This window comes from Neoarius graeffei, chromosome 23, assembly GCF_027579695.1.
Source record: "Neoarius graeffei isolate fNeoGra1 chromosome 23, fNeoGra1.pri, whole genome shotgun sequence".
Taxonomy (NCBI): Eukaryota; Metazoa; Chordata; class Actinopteri; order Siluriformes; family Ariidae; genus Neoarius; species Neoarius graeffei.
The window spans coordinates 886,057-896,736 of record NC_083591.1 but is presented as its reverse complement, the minus strand read 5'-3'; the positions used below and the strand labels follow the sequence as shown (position 1 = coordinate 896,736).

The window sequence follows — 10,680 nt, the reverse complement described above, 5'->3', positions numbered from 1 at the left end:
AGAGAGAGAGAGAGAGAGAGAGAGAGAGAGAGACCCTCTTCACAAGCGGCATTAGATTTCTGAGAGTTTTGTTCACCACTTGAGAGTTCTATTAATAAATACATAAATACATAAATCAGTCCGGATTGTGGCCCCGCCTATTTATTTACACATTTAGCGGAATAAAACTCCGCGGATGATTTGGTGTGTGTTTGTGAACTCGGCTGTAGAATTCCTGTGAGCTACAAAACTAATAATTCAGACTTAAAGCGAAACCAGGAATAAAACATTTAACAGAAAGATGAAAAATTATAAAATCAACCGCACGAGGTTATTAAATATAAAATAAACTGAACTAAATTAGTAAATAATAAATAACGGCACGCGCCTGCTGCAGGCTTGATATAAGTTTATAAATTTAAATCTATCTATCTATCTATCTATCTATCTATCTATCTATCTATCTATCTATCTATCTATCTATCTATCTATCTATCTATGCGAGGTGTTTGTGGGTGGAGCTGTAGCAGCCCGAGGCCCCGCCCCTCTTTAAGGCGGTGATGGATGTGGCGCTCGAGGCCGTTCAGCTGTCTCGCGCTTTTAATCTTTAATTTATTAGAAACGGTGAATTCATTTCTCACATCAGACTCTAATTAAAGCTCTTTTCCTCCTCAGAGATCATCTGCGCTGACTAACAGAGCAAATAAACACACATTACTGCGCCCCGTGTGTGTGTGAGACTGAGAGAGAAATTAATGGCCCCCAGGGGAAACGGGAACAATAAGAAATTAAATTAAATGGAAACAAATTAAAGATGTAAACACGCCACGATTTCAGAGTGAATAGAAATGAGTGTAGAAATCCGTGGCGCGCCTCGGAGCTGCTCAGAGTGAAAGATGGAGAAAGATCTCACTCCACATCCCCGGAAGCGGGTTTCGGGTGTAATGTCAAATTATCGGCTTTCTAAGAACTCACAGGTGACGTCATGTTTATTTCGATCTTTTGTTACATTTTTATTTATTTTTATTATTTTTTTTGTGGATCTGAAAGTCCGATCCCCGTTTCTTTTGGACCCGAGACTCACTGCATTTATTTACCTTCATTTTTCTCTTTTTTAAAACCAGCTGAACTGAACGGGTTTAATGCCGCGTTCCGCCCGTTACTGGGGCCCACATCAGGGGGAATAAGAACATGAAGTGAGAATAATAAGAATATGAGGTGCGCTGTATCTGTAAACACCCTAAACTTTCATAAAAAAACCCCACAAAATCCAAAAATTCACTTGCACGAGCAATTTCGTTTGAATTTTAACGAATGATGGAGACTTCCGGGGATTTCAAACAATTACAATCATATTTATGAAGAATTTTTCATTCAATTAATCTGACTGATGATGCCGATAATAATAATAATAATAATAATAATAATAATAATAATAATAATAATAATAATAATTATTATTATTATTGTGATGATAATGATGGTGATGGTGGTGGTGATGATGATGGTGATGATGATGATGGTGATAATGGTGGTGATGGTGATGATGATGGTGTGTTGTAGGTGCGGCTGGTCAGAGGGGAGTTTGTAGATGAATGCGGTTCCTCGGTTTCAGATTGGATTTTATTAATCCGAGCAGCAAGGAACAGCCAAGAACAAAACCTGGAGGCAGTGTCAGATTTACCTGGTGGACAGGTGAGTGAGGATTAACCAATCACAGAGCTCCATTCACAGAACCCTCATGAAGTTCCAGATACTGTCACAGATTTCTGTTCACTGAAAAAATAATTAAATGATTTATCTGAAAAAGAATTAAATAAATAACCTGACAGGTGTTTTGTTGAATTGAGCTGAGTGATTCTGTGATGTGAAATATAATTATTTATGATGAAGAATTAAATATAGCACTTTGTTTGAGAGGAAATTCTTTATTAATTCTTAAGAAAATATTAATAAATGTCATGAACACATCAGGACAGAAATCATTTCTCTTTTATTTCAGTGTGAATTTGACTCTTAGATGTTTTGTGTCTTGAAATGTGGATTATTACAATCACAGAGGGTGTTCACTGTGTGTGTGTGTGTGTGTGTGTTGCAGATATTTTACCGCACGCTCAGGGAGATCCCAGTCGGAGAGGAGCTGAATGTTTGGTACTCTGAGGTTCTGGCTCAGTGGTTCCACATTCCCACTACTGCAACACCGACACACGACGAGAGAGGTCTGTGTGTGTGTGTGTGTGTGTGTGTGTGTACTCTAGGTCTGTCTTCATCTGATCATTTTAAAACTCACATCACTGGAGAGACTCATAATACCATCACCACTAATAATAACAACAACATGCACTGTTTGTGTTTCTATGATTAAAAAACTCTCTATATTTAGATATTTATTAAAGTTAAAGTTAAAATTCTCTTTTCACTCAGGAGGAAGTAAAATGTATTAAATTCTCATTATAATGGTCCTTTTGAAAGACTATGCAATGTTACACAGATAGTTAAATTATCTATACATTATTATTATTATTATTATTATTATTATTATTATTATTATTATTATTATTATTATTATTAATAATGAATAAAATAATATTTTTACTCTCATATCCATTTTTAAACATTAATCCAATTTGCCTTGATTGAGATTTAAAGATCAGATTCCCTTTAAATCAGATTAAATGTAATTATTTTGAAGTGTCCATGAAACTAAACCCAGAGATTACAATAAATCCTCTTTAATCTCCACTAAATCAAATAAACTGAGATTAGGACAATTACTCGCATGATTAGTAAAAAAAAAAGTGTAATGATATAAAACTCTGTATAGATGTGTAGAGATTTATGGAAGTTTGTAGAGGTTTGTAGAGATTTGTAGAAATGTGTAGATATTTGTAGAGATGTGTAGAGATGTGTAGAGGTTTGGAGAGATTTGTAGATATGTGTAGAGATATGTGAAGATGTGTAGAGATGTGTAGACATTTGGAGAGATGTGTAGAGGTATATGATGTTTTGAGATGTGTAGAGATTTGTAGAGATGTATAGAGAGTTGTAGAAATGTGTTGAGATGTGTAGTGATTTGTAGAGATTTGTAGAGATGTGTAGATGTGTAGAGATTGGTAGAGATGTGTAGAAATTTATAGAGATTTGTAGAGATGTGTAGAGGTTTGGAGAGATCTGTAGAGATTTATTGAGATTTCTAAAGATTTGTAGAGATTTGTAGAGATGTGTTGAGATTTGGAGAGATGTGTAGAGTTTTGTAGAAATTTGTAGAGATGTGTAGAGATTTGTAGACATTTGTAGAGAAGTGTAGAGCTTTGTAGAGATGTGTCAAGGTTGGAGAGCTGTGTATAAATGTGTAGAAATTTGCAGAGATTTGTAGAGATGTTTTGAGATGTGTAGAGATTTGTCAAGATTTGTGGAGATGTGTAGAGGTTTGTAGAGATGTGTAGAGATTCACTGAGATGTGTAGAGATTTGTAGAGATGTGTAGAGGTTTGTAGATATGTGTAGAGATTTGGAGAGATGTGTAACGATTTGTAGAAATGTGTAGTTATTTGTAGTTATTTGTAGAGATGTGTAGAGATTTGAGAAATGTGTAGAAATGTGTTGAAATGTGTAAAAATTTGTAGAGATGTGTTGAAATGTGTAGAGATTTGTAGAGATGTGTTGAGATGTGCAGAGATGTGTAGAGATGTGTAGAAATGTGTAGAGATTTGTAGAGATGTATAAACATTTGGAGAGCTGTGTAGAGATGTTTTGAGATGTTTAGAGATTTGTAGAGATGTGTAGAGGTTTGTAGAGGTTTGTAGAGATGTGTCGAGATTTGGAGAGCTGTGTATAGATGTGTAGAGATTTTCAGAGATTTGTAGAGATGTTTTGAGATGTGTAGAGATTTGCTGAGATTTGTCAAGATGTGTAGAGGTTTGTAGAGATGTGTAGTAATTTGTAGAGATGTGTAAATATTTGTTGAGATGTGTAGAGATTTGGAGAGATGTGTAGAGATTTGTTGAGATGTTTAGAGATTTCTAGAGATTTCTAGAGATGTGTTGAAATGTGTAGAGCTTTGTAGAGATGTGTAGAGATTTGTAGAGATGTATAGACATTTAGAGAGCTGTGTAGAGATATGTAGAGATGTGTTGAGATGTGTAGAGGATTGTAGAGATGTGTAGTGATTTGTAGAGATGTGTTGAGTTGTGTAGCAATTTGTAGAGATGTGTAGAGATTTGTAGAGTTTTGTAGAGCTGTTTTGAGATGTGTAGAGATTGTCGAGATGTGTAGAGGTTTGTAGAGATGTGTAGAGATGTGTAGAGATGCATTCATATGTGTAGTGATTTGTTGAGATGTGTAGAGATTTGTAGATATGTGTAGAAATATGTGGAAGGTTTTAGGGAGAGTGAAGCTCCCCAGGTGAATGTGTGGATTCTATAAACACAGTGTAATGACTTACTTTCATTTTCTTTTCAGAATAAAAATCTGCTCGATGCTAATCGTGTCTCTGAGGGGAGGAGAGAGGTTAACAAATGTCACACGCTCATTAATATTCATAATCTCACTGGCAACTCAAGTGAAAGACTGAAGTGTTTTACGGTGAATTAGTGGCATTGTTCACTTTCAATACTGACTTTTATTACCGGGGGATTATTACCCTCTCTCTCTCTCTCTCTCTCTCTCTCTCTCTCTCTCTCTGTGTGTGTGTGTGTGTGTGTGTGTGTGTTAACAGATGGGACAAACTCATTGTGTGTATTTTGTTGTTTTCATGACTTGTGATTTCAAGCAACATCTGCTGTCACTTCCATGAGGGAGAGAGAGAGAGAGAGAGAGAGAGAGAGAGAGAGAGAGAGTGTGTGTGTGTGTGTGTGTGTGTGTGTGTGTGTGTGTGTGTGTGTGTGTGTGTGTGTGTGTGTGTGTGTTATCTACTGCTGTGTGTGTAAATGACAGATTGCACTTTTTGTTATGGTAAATAAAACACAAGGCCTGTGTACACATTATAAAATCATTACATCTACATGGAAATGAAATCAGATCAACTGGTGTCATACCGGCATACATCCAACAATCTAATCTCATCCAATCTAAGACCATAATATCGTTTAATTGTTTTTGAAAGGTCCTTCAACAGAGGATTTCCTTTTCAGAACAGATTCCAGTGTACCGTGTGTGTGTGTGTGTGTGTGTGTGTGTATTTTATATAAAATACAAAACATTTGAATCTAAATGAGTGACGTTATATTAAGTGGTGCATGAAAAAATACTATTCTTTGTTTTTAATCTCCTTATCGACCCATGAATTTCCCATGTATTTCACATGTGATCACATGTATGTGGAATACATGGTATCAGATTTTGTAACGTGTTACCATGTAGAGCACATGTGGAAAACATTCCCACATGTGATTCACATAAAATTGGGCCAAAACCACATGTTTCCCATGTGCAAATAACATGTTTCCCATGTGCAAATAACATGTTTCCCGTGTGCAAATAACATGTTTCCCATGTGCAAATAACATTTTCCACATATTTCACATGTGAGAAATCACATGTGAAGTTCATGTGGTTTTTCTGTAAGGGATATGGTTTTATTTCATTTTATCAAATTTCAACATTTTATTTTTTATCTTTTGAATTTTTTTGCTTGTTTGTATTTTCCAGGTGAAGAGCGCTACATTTGCTGGTACTGTTGGAGAATATTCCGGTATCCAAACACCCTCAAAGCACACGTGCACTTTCACTGTGCACTGAGCTACACACGGACCCCTATCAGTCATGAGCATGCTCCACGAGGACCTCCAGACAATACCACCTTCAGCCGCTCACCCAAATCAGGTGATATCCCCAGCGGTGCGAGCACCTCACCCTTCACCAACAAGGCAGCAGGAGCTGGGTTACCGCGGCGAGCCAGCCAGGAGGAACAGGACCGAGCACTCGACATGAGCGTGACCTCGTCATCTAGACCCCACCATGGCCTGGTTGGTGGGAGCTCCTGCGTGGCGTTTCAGCCTGGCACTCGCTCAGCTTTCATCCCTGCAGGACTTGGCAAAATGTTCTCTCCAGCTGATGAGGCCACAAATGGAGACACAAAAGCAGACACGACACTCAGCTTTGGCAAACTCTCTCAGGTCTCGAAGGCCAGCCGCACTCCTGTCGACTCTGCACCTCGAGGGTTTTCATTATTATCTCATTTCGATGAGACCTCAGCTTTCAAGCATGTCTCCCCTGGTACTCGTTATCCTCACATTTCTCCTGGTTTCCCATTTGAGCGCTTCTCATTACCGTCATCTTGCAACGCAGACTGTAACGGCCTTCCTTTAGTGCCATTCACTGTATATAACGGAGAGCTGCTTTATGGCTCACCCTACTACCCGCTAAAGTTCCACCTCCTCCGTTACCCAGACTCAGTTTCCTCCTATTTCGGTGCTCAGGCGCTCGGGGCAGACGTGAACCCTACATGCAGCCCAGCAGACAGGGAGATGGCCGTACATGTGGAGAAATCCCGAGCCAGACTGGAACCCCTATCCTCTGTGGCACATGCACATGCTGCAGCGGCGACGGGCGCGAACACAGTCACAGGCAAACCGAAGAAAGGTCACCTGTGTCTGTACTGCGGGAAGCTCTACTCCCGGAAGTATGGACTAAAGATCCACATGAGAACACACACAGGCTACAAGCCACTCAAGTGCAAGGTGTGCTTCCGGCCTTTCGGCGATCCGAGCAACCTCAACAAACACGTACGCCTGCACGCCGAGGGAAACACGCCTTACCGCTGCGATTACTGTGGAAAAGTGCTGGTGCGCCGGAGAGACCTCGAACGTCACGTCAAGTCCAGACACCCAGGACACCAGGGCATGAAAAAGAGATCGGCAGAGGAAGAAGAACAGACTGACGATCGCACTGAGGAGCCAAAGAGTGATGAGGACAGTGACGTGGATGTGTGCTTCACAGACGAACAGAGTGACCAAGAGTCAGCCAAAAATAACCACTGACTCCTGAACGCATTGGTAGTTTAAATTTATAGTGAATTATTAATATACAGTACACGCTCCCATTGTTTAGCTACAATACACACTGGTGTAAAATATAACAACCATTTAAATAATAGCTATTATTTTAAAAAAAGATACAACAACCCACCAAACAATTATCAAGTCACATGACTTTTCACACCTGCCTTCAAAATGGAGTCCAGCTCACAGGTTCCTACGCTGTTGGATTCGCAGCAGTGCGTGCAATTCTTAATGAGCCCTTGTTGACTTCCCCTATCCACTTCCTCTTGGTTAAGGGCTTATGTATGTTACCTGATTAAACCACACCCCTTTAACCCCATAATACAACTGAACGTTATGAATATTCTCAGCCTCATTAGTGTAAATCAGTTGGAACACTTCCTGCTGCAGGGCATTATGGGATTTCATGAGTGCAGTGGGTTTTCTCCTCTCGGTTTATTGCATTACGTAGAAAACAGGACAAAGCTGAAATTTCAATCCCTCAGTGTAACCCTGCACACCTGTTGGGCTTTCAGTATACTTTTTGGAAAAATGGGGAAAATATAACAGTTTGCTGGATTTATCCCAAATTTTGATGATAGCTTTTAGGATTAGAATTACATTGTAGAATTAATTTCCCCTGAATCTGGAGCTGCACTTTATAGAAATGGTAGTAAAGAACACTGGTGTAAAAAAGTATGCATCATTCATTTTTAATACACCACTTCCTCTTCCTTTGATTCCAAACTTCCTGTTTCTTTTATAGAATATTGTGATGGTCATCAGACTCCGCCTCTGCGTCCTACAGTAGACTATTTGCACTTTTTCCCTTCAGACGTGTAAAACAACAAGCTTCAGGAATGACAACACATTCTGTTCTTTATTATTATTATTATTATTATTATTAGTTCTTAATGTTTTTATGTAAAAATGTAATGATATATTTTACTGTCGAGTCGTATTGTGTGTTAATATTTGATATTGTAAAAGGAAATATTTTCCTCAATCAAATTCCTTTCAATGTCAGTTTTTAAAAATAAATTCCAAAAATATATATTTTTTGCTGATTGATATTATTAAATAAACACACACACACACACACACACACACACACACACACACACACACACACACACACACAGAAGATTAGATTTTAATTATATTTTAATTTTAATTCATAACAACTGAGAACACATGAAAACACGACAGGTTCAGAATTCTGCACTTCCTAAATCACTTCTTCTTTCAGACCTTCTCTGATCCTCTTCTAGAGTTCTCCACAAAACCTTACATTATTCTCCCACATTATTTCTGCCTCAGAACCCTTAAGTTCCCACATCTGACCTTCTGAGATTTTTAGTTTTGTTTAAAATGCAAGAATTTATTTACAGCCTTTTCTCTTTTCTACTTCAGTTTTCTCAGATCTGTGCATTTTCATTCTTTCCTTCTCTTCCTTTTAGGTTTTCTCCTCTTTTTCATTCCTTTATCTTCTGCATTTTCTCTTTTTGGGGCAGCACGGTGGTGTAGTGGTTAGCGCTGTCGCTCACAGCAAGAAGGTCCTGGGTTCGAGCCCCGTGGCCGGCGAGGGCCTTTCTGTGCGGAGTTTGCATGTTCTCCCCGTGTCCGCGTGGGTTTCCTCCGGGTGCTCCGGTTTCCCCCACAGTCCAAAGACATGCAGGTTAGGTTAACTGGTGACTCTAAATTGAGCGTAGGTGTGAATGTGAGTGTGAATGGTTGTCTGTGTCTATGTGTCAGCCCTGTGATGACCTGGCGACTTGTCCAGGGTGAACCCCGCCTTTCACCCGTAGTCAGCTGGGATAGGATCCAGCTCGCCTGCGACCCTGTAGAACAGGATAAAGCGGCTACAGATAATGAGATGAGATTTTCTCTTTTTGATCAGTTATAGTGTCTTTTCTTCTCCATTCCATTTTCTTGTTTTCTTTAATTTTCTCTTCTCTTCTCTTCTCTTCTCTTCTCTTCTCTTCTCTTCTCTTCTCTTCTCTTCTCTTCTCTTCTGCATCCAATTTGCCACTTCCTTTCCTTTCCTTCCTGATCCATTTCCATTTCCTGTCCTTCTCTTCTCTCACTGTTTCGTTTCACACAGATGTTTGTGTAACTCTATCGAACTCTTTGTGTTTTTCCCCGTGAGTTCGTTCAGAGACGCTGTGTGTTAGAGATCTGGAGCTCGTGTCTTGTGGTGATGAGCTGGGAGGATTACTGCACTCATGGGTTTAACGTAGCGTTTCACGCTGCTGCTCAACATAAACCACACTCCTTCAACACGTGATGTAACACTCGGAACATTTAATTTTTCATGATAAATATCAGCTATTGTTGAAATGTGAGTCTGTGCACTTATGTGTAATTACTGTGTGATGTGAACGAGTCTCTTTTTGTGTGCAAGTGGAGCTCACACACTAAATAACCTGTGTGTGTGTGTATAATCGTGTGTGTGTGTGTGTGTGTGTGTGTGTGTGTGTGTGTGTGTGTGTGTATGTGTGTGTGTGTGTATAATCGTGTGTGTGTGTGTGTGTGTGTGTTATTTTCCATTGTGCTGACTGCTCTGCTCTTCTTTTAGTGATCTCTTGTCTCTGCCGTCTCTCAGTCTGGGTTTTGGACCTGAAGCGGTTCATCAGTCTCCTGTTCCTGAACTGGCCCCACCCCAACTTGTCCACTGCGTCCCTCCCACCAGTGTTTAATGAATTAGTGCCCTTCTTTAGCCGCGGCACCAGAGTGAGCGATTGATGGAGTTTCAGCTTTTCACACAGCTTCAGTTTTGGGTCAAACTTTCACTTGCTGACGGCTGACTGATGAACACCAGCAGAGCTTCAAATAACTGAAGAGAAACAGGAAAACTGTGGTGGTGTGATTTATTCAAGTGTTTTATTCCTCTTATACCACAGCAATTCACCAAGTATTACAATTATTTTCTTGTAAAGAATGGCAATTTTTTTTTATCCATTTATAGTAACATTAATGCTGTGGAACATCCAAGATGTCACTTCCATTATAGCAGCTATAAACAGTCTGCAGTCTCGCTTTATTCTCTCTCAACTTTAATAAGATAAAAAAAAATCACAGCTTGTTTTCTCACATTCCTGAGAAACAGTGAAGTGTAAACTCGTCTGTCCTGAAGACGTTCCAGCTTCACCTCTGACTGATACACAGCGCTGACACTGGAGACTCCTTACAGAAAAATTTTATTTAAATACTAAATGTCTCCTTATACAACCCCAATTCCAATATAGTTGGGACGCTGTGTAAATTGTAAATAAAAACAGAATGGTAAGATTTGCAAATCATGAAAACCATATATTTAATTGAAAATAGTACAAAGACAAGACATCAAATGTTGAAACTGAGAAATTTTATTGTTTTCTGAAAAACATATGCTCATTTTGAATTTGGTGTCAGCAACACATTTCAGAAAAGTTGGGACAGGGACAACAAAAGACTGAAAAAGTTGTGTTCTGCTAAAAAAAACCCCAACTCTAATTTGGTTAATTAGCAACAGGTCAGTAAGATGATTGGGTATAAAAAGAGCATCCCAGAGAGGCGGAGTCTCTCAGAAGTAAAGATGGGGCGGGGTTCAGCGCTCTGTGAAAGACTGCGTGGGCAAACAGTGCAACAATTTAAGAATAACATAACTCAATATAAAACTGCAAAGAATTTGTGGATCACATCATCTATGGTCCATTATATCATTAAAAGATTCAGAGAAT

General features: G+C 39.1%; 1 protein-coding gene across 1 annotated transcript in view; it reads left to right on the top strand.

Moving 5' to 3' along the window:
* The window catches only part of prdm13 (PR domain containing 13), an 8,641-nt gene extending 1,683 nt beyond the window's left edge, over positions 1-6,958 (top strand). Inside the window, exons 2-4 of the mRNA XM_060906620.1 lie at positions 1,543-1,674; positions 2,078-2,198; positions 5,628-6,958. Coding sequence (XP_060762603.1) covers positions 1,543-1,674; positions 2,078-2,198; positions 5,628-6,958 — 1,584 coding nt within the window. The remainder of the gene's footprint in view (positions 1-1,542; positions 1,675-2,077; positions 2,199-5,627) is intronic.
* Positions 6,959-10,680: the final 3,722 nt, after the last annotated feature.